At 49.3% G+C, this 21,335-nt stretch overlaps 1 protein-coding gene and 1 long non-coding RNA gene across 2 annotated transcripts; one reads left to right on the forward strand and one right to left on the reverse strand.

The window, feature by feature from the left end:
- Window positions 1–9,198: 9,198 nt before the first annotated feature.
- LOC116609456 lies at window positions 9,199–11,206 on the reverse strand. Its single transcript, XR_004292958.2, has 2 exons — window positions 10,808–11,206; window positions 9,199–10,019 (listed from the first exon to the last, which is right to left on the reverse strand). It is a non-coding gene; the product is annotated as an uncharacterized LOC116609456 (long non-coding RNA).
- A 2,519-nt stretch (window positions 11,207–13,725) lies between these two features.
- On the forward strand, window positions 13,726–19,864 carry LOC125568044. Its single transcript, XM_048729355.1, has 2 exons — window positions 13,726–19,310; window positions 19,447–19,864. Exon 1 carries the CDS (start codon window positions 13,726–13,728, stop codon window positions 17,629–17,631), a length of 3,906 nt encoding a protein of 1,301 aa, XP_048585312.1. The 3' UTR covers window positions 17,632–19,310; window positions 19,447–19,864.
- Window positions 19,865–21,335: the final 1,471 nt, after the last annotated feature.

The following is a 21,335-nucleotide window of genomic DNA, read 5'->3' on the forward strand; positions in this document are numbered from 1 at the left end:
AGTCCTCAGTGGGCGGGCGGCTTTATACCGTGAAGCAACGTCAACGACAGTCAGGGCATACTTGTACCCGCGGTCGGTTGGTAAGAATAGCAGGTCTGACTGGTGGATACGGTTTGGTATCTGCTCCGAGAAGTGGGCGTAGGTAGTCGGAGGAGGGGGCGTCTGTGTGTAGCCCCCGACGGGCTGCGAGCCTACCCACTTGCGCACTCGATCTATGGAGGCTGAGCCCTTGGGAAGTTTGGCATGCAGAGCGGTCACTCCCTGGAAGCCACCTCTGGCGTAGAATACAGGGTGAAGGATCGCATCGAGTTCTTCGTCGGACATGCGCTTGCCGTTCCGGCGGGCCATTACGTGCGTATCGCGACGGGGGAATCAGTCTCCAACAGGCGGATGTCGTCTGCTTAGCCTTCGGCGTACGTATACGTGTACGTATACGCGCAGCATGGAAAAAGGCCGCCAGACGCATACATACGTATACGCGTTTCGACGGCAGCTGCATCACAGCAAGCGGCTAGCTGCGTAGCCGATGGCGAGAGCGCCGGCGCCTATGTACGCCAACTCGGCGTTCTTCTGCGTTTTGCTGGGTACGTAGTAGTCGGACAGCTCGGGGGCCCGCATCGACTCCAGGGAGGTCTGGTTGTAGAGTTTGAGCGCGTAGTCGGTGTCGGTGAAGTTCTGCTTTGCGAGGGACCCTCTCTCGCGACTTTGAGCTTGCCAATCGAGGATTTTTTGTCGCCGCTGTTGGTAGCGTCCATAGTCTTGTTGGTATTTCTCTAGGGCCTTGTCGTGCCTCTCCTTCTCGGCTAAGGCGGGGCTCTCATCGTTCGACAGGAACTTTGCGAGGTAGTTGCCACCAACGAATGCAGTCGCGTTTAGGACGGCGCCGCCAATCAAAATCGCGACAGAGGCCATGTTTATGCGAAGCACACTCCACGTGCTGTGTGTATGCGCAAGGCGCGCACGAGTTTAATACACGGCCTACATGTACCACGGTACACTACATGGGCAGGATCTTCTGATCCTCAAGGTAGCCCTTCAAAGCGACAGCACCTGCGACGGCGGCAGCCATTTTTGGGTAGTTCATGGCGTTCGCGGAGGGATCTTTGGTGAAGTCCTCGCGTAAGACCTTGCGCCCAACCCAGCCGATGCCGGCGACGAGGCCGGTTATGACTACGGCGTCGGTGATGGTCTTTGTAATCTTGCTCTGCTGCGTCGTCGACATCGTGCGGATATGGGTGGAGGCCTCTCGTGTCTAAATGTCTGCTTACTCCATGGATAGCAGCCGAGACCCGGGAGCGCGAAGCGCTGTCGCCGGAGCGCGCTCCTTGGTCTGCTGTGCGGCCGCCAGCGGTGGCCTTGTGGGCGGAGTCCCGCCGTCGGCCGCTGCGTGCGGATCGGTAGCTCGCTCGGCCCCGGGGCCACCAGCTAGTGTGCGCGTGAACGCGGCAGCTAGCTCCCGCCTACGTGTGTAGAGGCCGATCAATGACACTAGAAGACCAGCGAGCCCGATGATCGAGCTGGCCGACCAGGCAGAGTTGTTCTCCGGGGCAGGTGTGTGTGCCGAAGGCATGCCAGCGCTTGCCGCATCGTCGGCGCGCAAGCACCGTCCCGGCTGCGGCTCGCTCGGCCCCGGGGTTACCGGCAGCTGCTGCGCAGCGGCGACACGAAGCGCCTCTTTCTTCGCTCTGTTGGTTCGGTTCCACTTTGCCAAGCGCCTTCCGGCTTCGACTCGTCCAGGGTGAGGTCGGGTCGCGGGCGGTTCGGGGCTCGTGATTCGCGCGTCGCGCGCCGCTGCCGGGACGGCAGCCACAGGCGTACGTGCAGGTTTTGGATGCTGTTTGCCAGGTTCTTGGGCAAGTTCTTGAGCAAGTTGTTCGTCAGGCTGGGCACTGGTACTTCCTTGAGGTTCCCCCATCTGCGTCGTCGTGCGAACACGCTGTGTCAACTACTTGGAACCAAGTACTTGGTACCAAGTGGTAGGAGACGTGGCAAGCTTTCAAATGAGCGTCTACTCTGGGATGGCGGGCTCGACACTGTCCGCGGCTGCTACCTCGCGTTGGCACCGTGCGTCAGCACTTGCCGTTCCGGTGTCGGCACGACAGTCCACATGACGCGCTATGTGTAACGCCCCGGCGGCTAAAGCCATCAAACGGCCGCAGCGTAGAGCTAGGCTTCCGCACAAAGCGCGGAGTTCGTTGTTGATGATGTAGTCGGACACTAGGTCGTTGTGGAGATCGGCCACGCTGTCTATCGGCAGCGCCATGCCTACCAGCTTGGTCGTTAGCTTTAGAAAGCTGTCTGCCAGGGCGTCTGTAGTCCGGCTGGCTAGAGCGGTCTCGTATCGCCTCTCGTACTTCCTCACCTCCTCGGCGCTCATGCGTTTGACGTCGCCGTGGGTCAGGGCCTTGCCTACCATCTCTCTCGACTTCCCCGAGGCTACGAGAATCGCGAGTTTCTCCCTCGCGTCTGCTATCTCGGTTTGCTCACCGGCAGCCGGGACGGCTTGCGTCGGGCAGTCCAACGCCTCGACGGCCGGGAGGTCGGCGGCGCCCCCCTAGAGAAGACTCTCAAAGCATTCGTCGCTCATCATCGGTCGACCAGGGCGATGGTATAAGGGTGACGCAAGCAAAACTCTAACTTCGAGAACTTTTTCGTCTTGAGGGCCTTCATGTACTCTTTCATCTTCTCTTCTGAAAGCTCCGCACCGTAGTCATGCAGGATAGCTTTCATGTCCGCCTTGCTCGGGGTATAGAAGACCACCAGGGCCGCGATGTTCTCGCGGAACGGCTTCGTGATGCTGGTGAGCTGCTGCGTGATCACCCACACGCTGATACCCACGTGGCGCGCGCTGAACGCTAAGTTGACTAGCTGGTCAGAGCGCCTCTTTACGTCTTTCGAGGCCGCACAGTCGTCGAGTATGATTAGCGTATTAGTGCCTTCGAAGAGAGTGGAGACAAACCTCAGCAGTATGTCGATCTGACCCGCCTCAGGTACGATGACAAACAGACGATTGTCGCCCTCGCCGAAGCCGTCGTATGTTTTCTTGTAGACAAAGGTGGGGCACACGAGTACGATGTAGTCAAACTTGCCCCGGAAAGGGCCGCACAGTCGGTCCACTACGAATTGGGTCTTCCCGCATGACGTCGGGCCCACGATAAGTGCGTTAAATGGGACGTTTTTCGGGTCCATACCGCTCCGGCGTATGTGCTCGCTCAGTATTGTATGGACTCTAGCTGTCCGTTCATAAGGTTCATCTAGGCATCGGCCACTACAAACACGTGACAGTTTACGCTACCCGAGCCGCCTGAAGTGCGTTTTATCTCGAGGTGCACGCCGTCGCGGGTATTGACCAATCGGAGACCACCCCCATGGATGGCGCTGTCGTCCGTCGTTCGAAGGTCGATCCACAGAGCAAATTTGTTATCGCCATAGAACGACTCGGGGCCGATTGCCGGGGCGGCGGGCGCTCCGCTGTGCCCCCCCGGGGAGGAGCGGACGAACCGCCTTTTCGCCTCCCTCCAGAAATCCGTGGGGCGCAGGCCCTGGCTGAAGACTTTGTTTGGCGTGCCGTCGATTGTAACGCGAACGCTCTTGATGTCGGGGTACACGAACTTCTCAGAGTCGCGAGTCCCTGCCGTGTATGGCTCCACGAAGAGGAGCAGCAGACCACTCATAGACCTTCGCGGCAGGTTGACACTCTCGTTGATTATGCTATCCGTCCCTTTGCTAATCACAAAGGTCTTGTGAAGGTGCACTTGCTCGTAGAAGAACGTTGTGCCGTTGTGGTAGGCGGCGGCTGCAGACCGGGCGAGGTTGTCGTCCCTCAGGCTTTCGTACTCCAGCTCTAGATTTTTGATGCCATAGGATAATTTGGTGGCATCAGTTCCGACTACTACCTGGTCAGCCGATGCGAACGTGATCTCGAAGAGCAGCGCCTCGGAGAGCGCCCTTGGGTATAGCACGCCGTGTTCCGTCAGCAGAGAATGGTCTAGCGGGATGGTGTACCTCGCCCCGTGGGTGGCGCTTAGAGCGTTCTCCTTGGCGTTACTGGTCGCCTTATCGCCGGCCTTGGAGCGAAGCTTGCGCATGTTTTCCGACTGTATGCCCTGCTCCAGGCGGTCCTCTCTCTCGACCTTGGATATGTAAAGCTCCTCGTACGTCTTGAAGACGTCGTAGCGGATGGTGTCCTGGAGCATTTCTCCTGCAAACGTGATTTTCAGGCGGCTCACGAGATTCCGGCCGACGTTGTTCACGACGGTATTATTCGCATGGCCTGAGACGGAGAGTTCGAGACCGACCCTCAAGGAGCCAGGCACGAGCGTGACGCCTTCCGACAGCTTTGGGACCGCCACATATAGCGTCTCCTCTGGGGAGGCCGTCGACGGGTTGAGAGTGACCCGGTGAACAGTTCTCTCGGCTTTCAAACCCAGAGGGATTCTGGGTGTTCGCTGGGGGTCGAGTTTATCACTGACTGACATCGTATACGCGTATTCACATAAAGCACGAAGTCGCGTGGCTATGGTGCGGACTGTTAGACATGTCTAACATAGCATAGCACGAGTTATGCGCGCGCATCATGGGTGATGTTGACGTTGACATTGACGATACCTTGCCGGGTACGTCCGCCGATCGCGGGGTGGGGGACGACGAGACGACGCCCCTTATCCCGCTCGACCCCGACGATGGGGAGTCGATCCCAATGACGAGCACGTCGTCGCGTACGCATGCTGCGCATAGGACGGCTTCGCAAACCACAGGAACGGCAAGCGCTGAAACCTCGTTCATCACAGAGGGTGCAGAGACAAGACTCGGTCTCCAGTTCCTCAGGGAGAAATACCCAAACCTTAGAGAGAGTCTGCTACAGTTCCAGTCAGACCGGAGGGGAAAGACGCTAATACGGGTTCGCAACCTCGGCAAAGGGGGGTGGTCTAAACCAAGACAGCTGTTCAACGAGGACGGGAGCGTCCGACAGGACGTTGCAAATCTGAGAGGCTTCAAGCTGGCGATGGGGTCCGTGGCAGAGGTAGACGCGGTCATCCAGGAGAACACAGAACGGATCCAAGAGCTGCAAGGGGTGGTAGCCACAGACAGGGAGACCATCGACGACCCTAACTCGTCAGAGAGTAGCCGCCAAGAGGCCCGTGAGCGCAACGAGGAGAGGCTGTCCGAGATTGACGAACTAGAACGCGAAAACCGAGAGCTCGAGAACCAAAAGCCGCTAAGAGAGCGCATCAAAGCCATCTTCAAAAAGTACGGCTTTACCGTCACCGCTATCGGGTTGGCCGTAGCGACGACGATCGCGGCCATTGTAACGTCCCTCGGCAAGTCGCTCTCCTCCGTGGCCAGAGGGGTCGGTAACGGGCTTAAGGCCATCGGTAAAAAGCTGGGCGAACTTCTCCCCGGGCTAGTAGGCAGCATCGCGAACTTCGTGTTTAAGGCTGCAGGGGAAGCGGTGAAATTCCTTGGCGAAAATGCGTGGCTGCTCATCCTAGCCGTAGCCACGTTCTTGGTTCGTCGAATGCAAAGCAGTCATCGGAACAAGTAATACGCCGCGGCCACCACGAGCACCGACAACCCCACCTTGAGGGCGGTGTGGTCCCTTTTTTCGCCCGACGTGCTATGCGCAGCCTGTCGTGCCGACGCCGGAACGGCACCGGCGCCGCCCAGGTCCGGGGCAGCCGCGCCCTCCGCGTGCACTTTCGCAGTGGCGCTTTGCCGCCGGCGCGGCGCGTGGTCAGTCGCGTGTTGCACCCTAGGATGCCCACCGGCCATGTTATGAGCACCGACTGGCTTTGTCTCGGTGTTGATCGTATTTGCGCCGAGCTTCATGGAGTCCGTGGCTTTCTGCAGCTTATTGTTGTAGCCCACGACGCTTTGCGTGTTTATCACCAGATCGCTCGGCATCAGCCACACTCCTGGTGCAACCGCAAGACTCAGTCTCACCTTTACCTCCTGCACGGCTAACTGGTACCTTTGCACGCTTTGAGCGATGTCGTTTTCTATGATCGCGTCTTCGAGCAGCTCCGTGAACTCCGCCTGCGCCTCCATGGCCGGCCCACCGGCCCCTGCGATGGAGGAACGGACGTTTACCTGTGCACCAAGCACTGTGTAGACGAACGCCTCGACCGAGCGCTCGAGTCTCCCTAGCCCTGCTTTTGTCAGCCCCTCGCCTTTGGGAGGCGCAAACCAGCTATATTGCACGCCCCCGTGGTCGTCGTTGCGTATGTAACCCACCTGCTTCCCACTATTGTACGTCCCACCTTCGTCGCTAAACAGATTGAGGTGGCTCGGGTACTCATCCGCCGCCGTGTCGTAGCCACGGATCACGTGCACGTTGCGATACCCCTCCCCCGGGTAGAACACAAATACATCGCCTAGCCCATGGTTCCGCCCGCCTTTCCATCGGAAGTCCGGCTTACGCGGCAAACCGAACTCTATGCATAGACGCTCGAAAGCGGCCTTCTTGTAGGGGTTGCCTTTTTGCGCGAACGGGTTTTCGCCAGGCAGGGGGACGCCGAGCTCGTAGAGTATCCTCCTGGTGGTGAAGTAGACGTGAAACCTTAGAAATCCCCTGATGACAGAGGGGAGCGTGGCGAAAGTGGGGTCAGTTAGGGACACCCCACATCCGGCGGTTGCGCACCAGACCGCAAAGTTGAGTTGCTGTGGCCAGTACCCATAGGAAGGCTCCGATAGCCACCGGCGAGACTCCTTGGCGGACTTGTGCGTGATTATTGTCTCTTTGAATATTTCTCGGACCCTAATCGTGAATGATTTGTCCTCAGCCACGTGTATCTCCAGCTGCGTGAGTAGTGGGGTGATGTCTGAGGCCGTGCTCTCCACGGGGGTCGCGGGCACGGCGTAGAGCAGCTTTTGCGCGAGGGTCAGAGACCTAGGGAAACCTAGGGAAACCGGTTTTTTGGCTTGTTCGGCTATAGCGTGTTTGATATGTTCGGCTATAGAGGCTCCCGCCGCAACTGCCGCCTTCTTCGTCTCCTCCTCCTTCCTTCGGGGGACCTCGTTCAGCATCTGCCAGCCTTCCCAATCCATGCTCAACCCTATTAAACACGAAGGCGGGCTATGTTCAACACAATGGTGGTCCTACACGCTGAGTTCACCGGAGGTGAACTGACGCTCTTCTTCGGGCAGCCGATAAGACGCCCACGCTTTGTGGCGCTCCGGCAGTGCTCGCTGTTTAACAGCTGGTATAATCTCGAGCGGGAGCAGCAGATAACGACTATAGCCTCCCTCCCGCCCATCGCTACTCTGCCAGCCGGGAACCACACGGCCGAGTCCATCGTGGAAACGATCAACCACGCTAAAAGCCAGATTCTGACCGCGAAGCAGGACCCCCTCACCGGGAAGATCGTGCTCGTGTCCACAGGCGTTGTCTTCCTGAACGCCGAGCTTTGCGCACTATTTGGCCTAGAGGCTAAAGACGATCAGATGGGGGAGCAGGGCCTCGCAATGCCCGTGGGGGCCCCCCACTTGAGGTGACTTTGCCGAAAATAGAGGCCATCTACGTCTTCTGCGACATCGTAGACCGCTCGCAGTGCCTCGCCTTAGACGAGAATTCAAACGTTCTCGCTTGCCTAGAAACCCGCGGGAGGCCGCACGAGAAAGTCGTCTATGGGCCCGACATCCCCATTTGCGCCGCAGCGTCTTCCTCTGAGTTTGTCTCGGGTATCCGAATATGGGTCAGGGATGACCGTGGTAGACGGGTGGACTTTAAGGGCAAGCCTGTTCGCCTCGTATTAGAGCTAACCTAGGTCCGACATAGCAGGCATGGCGAACAGCGACGTTAGCAGCGGTGGCATATCCATATATCCCCCGCTCCCCAGTGCCCACCCCCCGCAAACGCCTAACGCTCCGGCAAGCACCGGCGGCGACGCGCAAAGTTTCCGACTCCAGGTAATACGTGATACTCAGGCGGTTCTAGACAATGAGATAACGCATTATCGACAGGTGCGGAAGAAGTATAAGCGCGCCTTCGCCGTTACCCATGCTGTGTCTGTGGCATCCGGCATCGCTGCAGGGGTGCTTTCCAGCGCCGGGCTGGGAGTCTCTTTGAGTGGGATAGGGGTTCTGATCGGCGCTCCGCTGGCAGGGGTCGCTGGGCTGGTCGGTGTCGTGGGCGCGGGCGCGGGGGTGGTCTCTAGGGGTCTTACGAGCAAGGTGGCTAAACACGAAGACACGATGGTTCTAGCGGAGAGTAAGAAAAACTCGATCAGCGAGCTGGTCTCTAAGGCTCTGCAAGGCGGGCGTATCTCAGACGAAGAGTTTCGGCTAATACTTCAGGAACAAGAGAGATACAACGCGCTCAAGGCCGCCATCAGAGCTCGACACGGCCTCGCACCGCATGATAAAAAAAGCGGGAAGGGGCCCTCCCTGGTGGCACGCGAAAGGATGAAAAAGAGACTGCAAAAAATTCGCGAAGAGTTCGGGAGCGGGGTGTTCGAGTAGAACTCAGGTTTAAACGCCACGCAGGCGGCTTCGAACTCACAGCCGAAAAACGATTATTCCGCGCTCCGTAGGTTGGCGGCCCTCCTCGTTTTCGCGGCCCCACCACTATTTGCCCCAAAAAGTCGTGTACGCGCAAGTCCTTGGGCTTGCACGCGCCCGGCCTACACCCTAATTATTCATGCATGCAGCCCTAATTGGTTATTCATGCACGCGAAACACCTGCCCCTAATTGATTATTCGTGTTCGCGAAATCTATTTTGCCTACATTAACTTTCGCCGATTGTTTACGTACGTGAAATCGATTTGGCCTACATTAGCTTTTGCCGATTGTTTATGTACGCGAAACATTATCTGCCTGATATATAGAGACGGTGCTGGGAGGCCCGGAGGGGCGATCCACGCCTGCCACCAGTTCCTCTGAAACCCCCCAGTCCCCCCCCATTTCTAATGCCCCATTTTTAAAAAATGAAAGAAAATACGCGGCATTTCTCTGCTTAGCACAAAGTCAGGGCTCGTATGGAAAATGGAAATTATTTTGATGTCACATGACAGCAGTTGCGTGACAAAAGGGTCAATATTATTGAAGGTGGAAAAAAGTGTTCTGAATCATGATTGAGCGAGGGGCTGCGTTTGCTAGTTTCGGTAGTTTCTATATTGTCACCCACGCTCGGAAGTGGCGGGGGGGGGGGGGGTGTATAGAGTGCTATCCTTTTTCCATGAGATACCTGCACCTGCACCAACTTTTCGCGACACTTTATTTTCGACTTACCGAGGGTACATAAATATAAAGAATGTATACACAGTTTGAAGTAGTAGCTAAAGGTCCATGTTACTCAGGGTTCAAAGTTATCCGGGGTCGATTTTAGAACCAAATAGCACAGAGCTGAAGCACGCCTCGAAATGTTTATAGGGGGTGCACGATCATGAAGCAAGGGGGAACCCCACCCCACATCCCCACTCGACTGGAAGGTCCGCTCTAATGAAGGAAAATTGAGTACCAGGATTAAAAGGATAAAAGTGGTAAATCGTTTAAAGAAAGGCTGAAGTACAGTGAGGAATAATTTGTTCTTTTCCCCTTATTAATTCTAATATAAAGACAATGAAAAACGCAAATAGTCCTGTATCTAATTACTACGTTAGGCAATAATATTATGAAGTAAATGGGACAAGTTAATGGGACAGGAGGAACATGCCCCATTTTTAGAAAGCTCTTATGTTTCGATGATATGGCAGCGTCGGGAAAACTTAGAGTGTCTATCGTCTTTAGCAGCTCCCTTCGACTCGTCCCTGTACGTGACCCGGCGCAGAGGAACAAGTCATCACCCAGTCCCAAGGTTAGATGGCTGGACGCTTCATTTTGAGGATCATAAAAATGTTAAAGGGAGGAGGGATACTAGATCAACGGATGTTAACAGCATTCATGTGCATATTTGTAAATGATGTTTGGACTTCTTGGCTCGAATGTCGCTGTAATGACTTTTTGGCAGCAAATCTTGGTGACTTATAACTGGTGGGATTTCCAGCTGCTGATCCATGAAGAAAATGTGGTATTTCTTACTCTGCAAAAAAGATAATATGCTTATAGGATACACACTTCCCTTTGCATGTATGTATATGTTGTATTTGATTTACAGATTACAGTAAGTTTCAGAATGAACGGGATGTCTCTATATAAAATACCTTACACTACTTTTTACAATGAATTTCAAATGGATATAAAAAATATATTCCATCTTTACAGTGAGAAAGTTATTTAGTCGATTAGTATCAATGTATAAATCATTAGTCTCAATGGCTGGTAATCACAGAGTGTTGGGGCCTTAGATATACATAATATCTCACATAGCAAAGGCAATATGCATAAAAGTTGGATTAAAACTCTGTGACAACAATACCATGAATGGGTTTTGACAATGCATTGAAAGCTACACAAGGGATATAACTTCCAAGTTCCTTGTATGCTTTAACGAAATTTACGTGACACTGTTAATAATCTGTCGAAAAGAAAGAAGCGTTGTTTGAACTCTACTAGAATTCAAGTCGAGTCGCAAAGTGCGAATTAATTTTCGAAAGCCTTACTTAATTGGTGTCTTTAGCCACAGTGCGATTGTTTATAGCCAATTTATGAAAAAAAGGAGCATTTCTCATTTGGAGGATTTACGTAAAGCTGTTTATCTTTGTGCCAAACATGAGGTCGCTCTCATAACAAGGGATTCGAGCGAGTAGTTAAATTTCGGTTAGTATCCTCCCAAATATTGCTTATTTTTCACGCAAAAAAATTTTTTTTCATATCTTACGATCTGAATATCTTATGAATAATAAATACTTTATTAAAATAAACACGTACCTTTAAAGCTTTGATGATAGAAAGCATGTTTTTTAGGGCTGCCAAAAATGACGTCGCTTCAGTCAAAGGGATAGACGCCATTTGTGGCGCTTTCGGAAGAATCTGCCAGGCTTCTCGGGGGAACGGGGGCGAGAGCAGGAAGGGCCAGTGACGTCATAGCCATCTAGAGCGTGATAGGCCCGCCGAGAAGCAAAGGGACGAGGCTAGCTCATATCCACTTGATCAAACAACAGCAGCATAAAAAAGATACACATATCTGTAACACACCCCATCTTGACTATAAAAAATAAAAAATGCTTTAGTATACTTACCATCACATGGATTACAATTCAATTATACTTATACATGGAATAGGTCTACTGAAATCTAAATTGATATGTTATTTCCTGTAGTTCATGAGACCGTGCACTACTCTGAGTGTGTGGAGGCAGTCTGCAAGAGGTCAATGGAAGAGGCAAGACAAGAAGTAGAGGCTACCCCAGATTACAAGAACCATGGGGATGAAAGCTTGAAATTATTAAAAGAGCATCAAATCATCTTTATTTCATCAGGATTATCCTGATTTACATGGAAATCTTGATTGGGATACTATTATAATTTGCGGATCTGTCTTGTGTATTTGCAGTGTATTATTACTGATGCTCGCCATGATTCATCCAGAGGAGCAGCGCACACAACAGTGTCATAACTATCATATACGTAAGTCATTTTGGTCATTAGTAGGTGAATAAGTAGATTACAGTCAGCAAGTTGTCAAGTAAATGAGTAATCTTTTATGTTACCCAGTGACACCTTTTTGTCATCTATTATTAAAAAATACATAAATGGGGCTGCATTTACACTTTAGAAAAGCCATATTCCACTGTAGTAAGCAAGCACTGCAGAAAGGTTGTATGTTTATATATATACCTATTTCACAAAAGGTTGTCAGTGCAAATGGCGAAAGGCAAATGGTAAATGGCTTATGGGTACTAATTTTTCGTTTTTTTTTTTATCAAAGCCAGCAAGCTTAAGTATCTTAGCTTTGGTAATAGTGAGAAAATAAAGAGGGAGATATTACTGTACTTTTTTGATGTTGTTATTATTATATGTAAATTATTATGTTGTTATTATACAAGCTGGGGTCGGGATTTGAATCAAACGCGGTATCACAGCCATTTTACCGCTCGTCGGTTTTTTCTTTCTTCTTCACTTGACTTTGTCGCTCAGACAAACAAAACAGTCAAACTATTCAGGGATTTAGCTTTCTGTGAGTATATTTGCCAATCTTGCTTACTTAAGTTAGACTTGTTTTCTTTTCCAAGTTATTTTACGTGATCTCTTTTCATTCCTATCGAGTTGGCAAAACAACAACACGCAACCCGCGGGGGAGTAGGACAAAATAAAAGGAGCAAATCCTCACGCGCAGTGGTGGGGTGGTGGTTACTAAAAATAGCCAGATTCGGAATCGACATGGCGCGCGGGTAATACCCTCCCTTATCTTATGCTCTCTTGGATTTAGTATTCTTCGAGACGTCATGGTTACTTTCGGTCGTAGGACTGCCATTTGCCAATCGACATTTGTCATTTGCACTGACAACTTTTATTGAAATAGGTGTATACGTGTTACAGAGCGAAGACAGCCTTATAAGCTGTTTATAGTTTTTAGTTTTATTACTTCTAAATAGCGGACATTACTAGTAAGAATTCCAAACTACCTGAAACAGTTATATATGACCGGAGGTAAGAACTTCGTCGTTAATTCCAAACTACCAAAAACTGTTAGAATTTGAGGGCCCCCGAATGGTCCCCCGAAATTTCGATGCGCTCGCAGTTTTTGGTCAATGCTCGAGACAATTCGTACACGCAAGTTTTCACAAAAAAAGTAGCCTCGTAGCGTAAGTGTTTCATATAAAAACGTTTAGCTGTGAAAAAGAGAATCTTTTTAGAACTTCATGTGTTCTTCGGAACAGCAATTCGACATAAAAACATTGCATTAAAACGAACCCTTACAAACCCCTACATAACTAGCACCGAATGAATCCCTGGAATTATACGTAGATTAATGATCGAGTAGTTATTTTTGTGCGCAGTGATGCGGCTAAAATTAGCGATTTCTTTCATGCCGCTCTGAGACCGTTGTGCTGTTTAACAAGAAAACACTGCCGACAGCCGACACAAATTCAACAACAAACAACGAAATTTTCGTGTTGAATTTATGTCGGCAGTATTTTCTTGTTGGGGGAAAGAAATCTCTAATCGAAGCCGCATCACTGAAATTGAACAAAAATAACTACATAATATCTGTCTTCTCGATCACGCATTTCTTGTAGTCCCTTTTCGATGCCACAGGGATGCATTTAGTTTAGCAGTTGAACAAAGTTCCGTCCATTTTTGGTTCATCGACAAAACAGTGCTCTACTTCACAGGAGCGTACATTATTCAAGCTAAATATTCGCCGGTGATTCAAGAAAGTCCTCTACAGTAGACGAGCGTAATATTCCATGAATTGAATCACTCATCAACTTGATCTTTCTTCATAACTTTCATATAAACTAGTAGAGGTGTTTTGGCGCAGCTGGCGCAAAATTTGTTCAATCGCGCAAAAGTTTTTTTGATCGCGGTCTACGCATGCGCGCGCGCAGCCACACCCACCCGTCAATCATTTGTCACGTGACAGCCACACCCACCCGTCAATCATTTGTCACGTGATAGCCACACCCACCTGCCAATCATTTGTCACGTATCACACCTAGGCAAAGAGTTTAGCTATCGTTTGTCCCAAGGCTTGGCGGAGGTGTGCGGAGACTTTAGACCGCACCGCCCCCACGCGGACCCCTTCGAAAGTCTTAGCAACCACACACATCACACCAACCAACTTTAGCTCACATCTAAAAAATTTTTGAAAAGTGGCTTAAAGACATGAACAGTTTAATAAAATGGAGGAACAAACGGTGAAAGATCTGAAAGCCCTCACCGTGAGAGATCTGAAAGCCCTCGCCAAGGAGCGGGGTATCCCCAGGTATTATTGGATGCTAAAAGCCGGACTCGTCGAAGCGCTGACCAACGCGCCACCACAAACCTTTTCGGCTGAACTTCTCAAAGGGCTGCCACTACCGCCTCACATTATTCCGTCCAACACATCGGAGAGGGTTCTGGACGAACCGATACCTGAGATTAATGTCCCCATTCTCAAACCCTCCCAACCCACGCAAAATTCCCACGTCCGTCCACTCAAGCATTTTGCGAACAGGGCGGTCGACTCAATCAAGAGGGAGTTAAACGAGTTTGCGGACTGGATACAATCTTATGTCCCTGAGCCTGTCAAAAAGACTGTAGATAAACGAGTCAAACGTCTGAAGGAAAAGATTAAGCGTATATCCGAGGGGACAGAAGGTCGCTTCACACCCAAAGAGCAAAGGACAGCATTGAAGGGGTATCTTAAGACCCACGGAATAGCCGGGCAGGAAGGGTACGACCCCAAGACATTCATCGCTAATATCAAACCAAAAGTCCTAGAGCTCATCGATCAGCAAAAGAAGCCTATCAAAGTTAAGTTTATCTTTACTTGTAGGTTTATCAAAGAGGATCCAGCCACAGGCCAGATCGATGAAGAACTGGGATATTTTCATACAGAAAAGCCCGAGACTGTAACAGAGTCGGCCGATTTCTCCAGTTTGTTCGATACGATGGCGAATTATTTACTCGAATTGGTTGAGCAATTCCAAAAAAAGGGCTCCGGGTGGCAATTTGATCAAGTGGAATACTTTGACATCAACATCGATCCCTTTGAGCCGCTTTCTGGAAGTTCCTATATTCCGCTGCCGTCGAAACTAGCGACCAAGCACGCAGTCATCAATGTTAGGAACGGGGACGATCATGAATGTTTCAAGTGGGCAGTAACCTCTGCTGTGTATCCTAGGGAGAAAGATCCTCAAAGGCTCAATGAACGAATGATAGAGAACTCTGAGAAATTCGACTGGTCAGGGATAGAGTTCCCCGTCTCACTAAAACAGATTGACAAGTTTGAGAAACAGAACCCATATACGGTTAATGTGTTTGGATACGAAACCAAAGTATATCCATTGAGAATCAGCGAGAAGGATCCAGATAATGCAATCAACTTACTTCTCATCTCGAATGATGAGACGAATCATTACTGCTGGATAAAGAATATGATGAGATTAGTATCTACTCAAATTGATAAGTTTCATCATACTCGGTTTTTATGCTGTAGATGCCTGAACTCGTTTCGGTGCAAACAATCATTAGAAAAACATTCTGAATGCTGCGGCAATCATGAAGCGGTTAGAATAGAGATGCCTAACATAGACAAGGATGGAAATCTACCCCACATTAAATTCAAAAAGTACAACAGAAAAATGCGTGTCCCCTTTGTTGTCTATGCCGACTTTGAGAGCTTCACAGAGAATATAGACACTTGCTCCCCAGATGGGAGTAAAAGCTTCACTAAGCAATACCAGAAGCACAAACCGTCTGGTTTCTGCTATCTCATCAAGTGTTTCGACGGAGATATATCCCCATCCGAGCTTGTACGATACACAGCTGAATCTCCAGACGAAGATATCCCACAGCTTTTCGTAGAGTCTTTGGAGTCAGACATTAAGAAAATTTACGATAAGTTCAGGTTCCCTAAGAAGGTGAAAATGACTCCGGAGGACGGAATCGCCTATAACGACGCCACTCACTGCCACATCTGTGAGGGTGAATTAGGGGAAGACAAGGTCTTGGACCATTGCCACCTTACAGGGAAGTACAGAGGTGCTGCTCACAACGCATGCAACTTAGATCACAGAATTCCAAAGTTCTTTCCCGTTTTCTTCCACAACCTGTCCGGGTACGACAGTCATTTGTTTATCAAGAACCTAGGCGCGTCAGAGGGTAAGATAAGTTGCATACCTAATAACGAGGAAAAGTATATTTCTTTCACGAAACAGGTCGTGGTCGACAGTTTCACGAACAAGAAGGGCAACAAGATTGATGTTAAACGTGATATCAGATTTATCGACAGTTTCAAGTTTATGTCGGCCAGTCTCCACAGTCTAGTAGGTAATATGTCAAGGGAGTGCTTCAAAAACCTGGCGAAGTACTATGAGGGGGAGGAGGTACAGCTGTTGTTGAGGAAGGGTGTTTTCCCTTACGACTGGTTCGACGGCTTTGGCAAGCTCGATGCAACACAGCTCCCACAGAGAGAGGCATTCCACTCCAGACTCAACGACTCCGACATATCGGAGGAGGATCACCTGCACGCGCGGAGAGTGTGGGAGGTCTTTGGGATGGGGACCATGAGGGATTACCACAATCTGTATCTAGAGTCGGATGTGTTGCTTTTAGCTGACGTTTTCGAGAACTTTAGAGACGTTTGTCTCAAGAATTACGATCTGGACCCCGCTTGGTACTACACAGCGCCAGGGCTGGCTTGGGATGCAGCGTTGAAGACCACCAAGGTGAGGCTAGAGCTTCTGACGGACTATGACATGCTGCTCATGATTGAGAAGGGCATCCGTGGGGGTGTCTCCATGATAAGCAACAGACATGGGGAGGCAAATAAACCTTACATGAAGGAGTATGACCCTAACCTACCCACAAAATATATCACCTACCTTGATGCTAACAATTTGTATGGCTGGGCGATGAGCAACCCTTTACCGACTCACGGTTTCAGGTGGATGGGTGACCAAGAGCTGTCAGGTTGGAGAGACCGCCCATGCATTCTGGAGGTTGACTTGGAGTACCCTCACCACCTACATGACTTACACAATGACTACCCACTAGCCCCGGAATCTATCGGGCTAGGCAAGGTGGACAAGTTGGTCCCCAACCTCAACGACAAGACAAAGTACGTTATCCACCATGAGACTCTGAGACTTTATGTGAGTTTTGGGCTAAAAGTCACCAAGATTCACAGGGGTGTCACTTTTGAGGAGTCTGCGTGGCTGGAGCCCTACATTGACTTGAACACCGATCTGAGAGCCAAGGCGACTAATGATTTTGAGAAGGACTTCTTCAAGCTGATGAACAACTCCGTCTTTGGTAAGACTATGGAGAACATTAGGAACAGGGTGGACATTCGGTTGGTGACGGACGAGAAGCAAGCCAAGAAGCTCATATCAAAGCCGAACTATCAACATCGCACCATCTTTTGCGAGAATCTAGTCGCCATTCACATGAAGAAGACAAAGTTAACCTTCAACAAACCCGTTTACTTGGGTATGTCCATCCTGGATATAAGCAAGACGCTCATGTATGATTTCCACTACAACTTCGTCAAGCCCAAGTACGGTGAGGATGCAAAGCTCTTATTCACTGATACTGACAGCCTGATGTATGAGATCGAGACGAAAGACTTTTACAAGGACATCAGCGGGGATGTGAGGTCCATGTTCGACACCAGCAACTTTCCGAAGGGTCACCCATCCGGTATTGAGGTGGGTGTGAACAAGAAAGTCATCGGAATGTTTAAAGATGAGGCTGGGGGCCAGCAAATTACAGAATTTGTAGGACTGAGAGCCAAACTTTACTCATACAAGATGGATGAAGGTGAAGAAGAAAAGAAATGCAAGGGTGTTAAGAAAGCTGTCGTCAAGAAGAGCATCAGTTTTGATAACTACAAGGATTGCCTATTTGATAAGAAACCTCAGATGAGACTGATGAATGTCATCAGAAGTCATAAACATGATGTTTACACTGAAACGGTGAACAAGGTCGCTCTGTCGCATGAGGATGATAAACGGATCATCTGTGATGATGGTATTCACACCTATGCTCACGGTCATTTCAAAACTGCGGCTGGTGGTAGCTCAGTGTCTGGAGGCACAACCTGAAGCTCTTCCCTACTAAATCCACGCCTCGGCGAACCTTCGGAGAGGTAATACAACACAGGCTGCCCAACCGAAACAACACTGCGCGATAGATCAAAGACTTTTAAACTCCAAATAGGGTCTGTGGCTCGTCTGCGTTCAACTCCTTCCTCTTCTCCAGGAGCTAACAGATATCTAACTCTAACCCCCGGTGGTAGTCTAACTTCGTCAAGTCCAACGGCTCGCTTATACGCTGGAGGGTCAATATCAACCTCTTTCAACGCAATAGATTTTGCGGGCTCTTTGCCGGTGATTCTTATAGGCTGACTATTCAGAGTTTTCAAAACACCTGGCAATCGTTTCACCCAAACTCTGGACCGATCATCGCTAATCATTTCTTGAGCATACTGATGAGAAAACAACCTCTCCGCCAGTGTTCTATTGGCGCGTTCGACAAAAGCCTGTGCGCGATGGTTCCAGGCCTCGCTTCGCTGGATGGTAACCCCCTTCTTTTTCATAATCTTCGTTACCTCTCCCATAAATTCTGTCCCCGGGTCGACAATCACCGTATGAGGCCATTTAAGTTTTCTGGAGTATATCTTTTCAAACCCTTTAGCAATTCCACTCGAATCCTTGGTAGTCAGTGCTTCTGCATCTTTATATCTCGAGGCAATATCAATCACGACCAACGCGTAACGGTAGGTTTTTCTGCCTACGTTATCGTGGGGCATAAACAACAGATCGGCTTGGTGAATCTGATTAGGTTTATTCACAGTCCAATGCGGTCTGGGGACATACTTTGGAGCTGGGAGATAGATCTGCCACAACGCCTGTTTTTCAAGCCACTTCTTAGCCTCGGCTTCACTGACTTTAGCGACACTAGCTAATTTAGAAATAGCTGAATACCCTTTCCAGTATCCATCGGTGGAATAGTATATTTTTGATAACCTGCTTTCGTTACTCATTTAAAGATTATCTCTCTTTTCTTAAAATAAAAGATGGCACAAGCGATATCAGAAAAAATTAACCCAAACAGGGTCCCACGGGAACCCTTCGGCTTGAAAGCGAAATCGTCGCTGAATCGAATTACACTCAATCCCTCATCGGCGAGTCCTGGAGAAACCCTCTATATAAATATTCCAAAACTTGCAGAGAATGTAGTGATTGTTCCAGGTAGTGTATCCTTACTATTTGACTTAGACGTCGCAGGACACGCGAATAATACTCTCGTCAACAACGTTGGTCGAAACCTAGTGTCAAGACTCAAGATTCTTTTCGGCGGAGAAACACTACAGGATACTCAAAGATACGATCTCTTTCAAACCTATCACGACTTATACTTACAAGCTGAAGATCGTGGGGATAGAATAAAACAAGGTATCTCCTCTGAAAACATGAGGAAGCTCAGGACAAATGCAGGTGATAAAGTGACCTCAGATGCTAAGGAAGTAGCTCTTGCAACAGTTCACAACACCAAGTACTGCATTCCACTCGACCATCCTATTCTCAGCGAGCATGGGGCCTTTTATCCAAAGGCGTTACCTCATCCGCTAACCTTTGAAATTACTCTAGCCCCAGTTTCCGATGTCGTTGTTTATGCTGACACGGTCAAGACTCCAACGTACACAATCACAAACCTCGAGTTGGAATATGCTTGCATCTCAAGTGAATACTTGGCTCGTGAGGCGTTGTCGGCTTATCAGGTTGGTAAAGGATTCTTTTACGAGAACGTCATTCTCCACAAAACGTTCACCATTTCCAAACCTAATGATAGTGTCATAAACGAGCACATTAATCTGCCGAGGAGGTCAATGACAAGGATATTGTGCCTGTTCACAGAGAGCTACACCGGAGGAACAAGAGATTCCGAAAAGTTTGTCAATCCAAGTATCACATCGATCAACATTAATGTGGATGGCATGCCAAACCGTCTCTACTCCAAGGGGATGACACCGCCGGACCTCTGGGAGTCGGTAAAGAAACGTTTCGGTAGAGAGGGTGTTAAGCAAAAGGATTTTTACGCTAATAACAAGTTTGCTCTGTGGATCGACTTGAGGGCACACCCAGATAACAGCATTCACGGAGGAGGTCTGGTCTTGAACAACACGCGGGACGGAGTAAAACTCGAGATGAAACGAAAAGTTGGAGGAACGGGAAACATCACCTGCTACATGTTTGTAGTAGCCGACGCGTTGATGGAGGTTATGAACTCGAATTTGAGAGCAATCATGTATTAAAAAGGACTTGTGTGATAATACAAAAAGAATGGAAGAATTACGATGAAAAGTTCCTTTTCATTGTATTATCACAGGACCTACTAATTGTGGGAAGACAAAGTACCTCACGGAACAGCTTCGAGGGCCGTTCCGCAATGTGTTTGAATACATTGTGTTGATTTGTCCGACTTATGCGAAAAATAAGTCCTATCATAGATTTGCTCACGGAGATAGACGTTTCTTGGTGTTATCGCCGGATGCTAGTAACAGCGATGAGATCAACGAGTTATTAACAGATTGTGCGGTGCTATTTTCTGGTACAAATACGTCACTCGTTTTGGATGACTGTGCTGTATCGAAAGATCTAAAGCAACGCTCGAACAAGTTTATCGATCTAGCGTTCTCAGGGAGACACGATGGGTTATCAGTGTGGGTATTGACGCAACAATTAACATCCATAGCAAAGCCCTTTCGTGATAACGTCGCCTGTGTGGTTACATTCTATAATCCATCTCAAATTGGCACCAAAACACTGTTTGAAGATTATGGAGGTGATTTAGATGCCGAGACTCGTAAAAAGTTCGTAGAACTGCTGAAAACTGAAAAGTATTCTAGACTCTGTTTTTGTCTACGGCATCCATTCCAAAATTATTTAGAGATTCCTGCGGTGATTTAAAAACATCCCGGTCTACTTACAAAATAAGATGGCAAGCATTGAGGATTATATGGAAGAGGAGCCTGAGTCTAAGGGGAGTTCGAAGGGCGAGCCTCTCGAAGACGATGTTGAAGTCAAACGAGAATCACTGGCTATTCTCGCATCTCTTGGGACTACAAAGGAATTTCTTGGTATCGATATGAGTCTTGGTGATATCAAGAATCTCTCGGCGAAAGACGTCGAAAAGTACTTTGTTCGCTACCAGACTGTCTTAGGCAAGCAAGTTACTGATGGATTAGTAGAATCGGCACTTCAAGCGGTGTCTCAAGTCATTTCCTACGTGGTTCCTGTAGATGACACCGAAGCGCTTAGCAAAGACTTACAGAACGACGAGTTGGTTAAACGCGAATTGTCAAACTTTGCAGGTCTCTTGGTATTGAAGGGAGGAAGGATGGTGGCACTTGCTAGTGCCCTCTTTCGGGTCGCTAAGCATGTTAAACTAACACCTTCACAGGAGACTTCCAACAAAATTCAAGAACTTTCAAGCACAACTGAGCAAACTCTTGAGCACGCCTAAGCAAGCTCTTGAGCAAACTACTAAGACGCCATTTAAAGATTATGTTTCTTATTGTAAATCGAAATAAGAAATGTCTGACGAAAATCAAGAGGTTGAACAGATTACTAGGAACCCACAACCGACAAAGAGCAAGGAGAAAGATCCTAAAAAAGTCGCTGTTGGTAAGAAACTTGCCGAATACAATAGGAAGGCGAAAGAAGCACTTGCTAGGGAGATGAAACGTGACGCGGAGGCGAGTTCAGAAGACGCTACACGAGCAGAGACACCCCACCGCAAAGCG

This window comes from Nematostella vectensis, chromosome 6 (assembly GCF_932526225.1).
Source record: "Nematostella vectensis chromosome 6, jaNemVect1.1, whole genome shotgun sequence".
NCBI classification, from domain to species: domain Eukaryota; kingdom Metazoa; phylum Cnidaria; class Anthozoa; order Actiniaria; family Edwardsiidae; genus Nematostella; species Nematostella vectensis.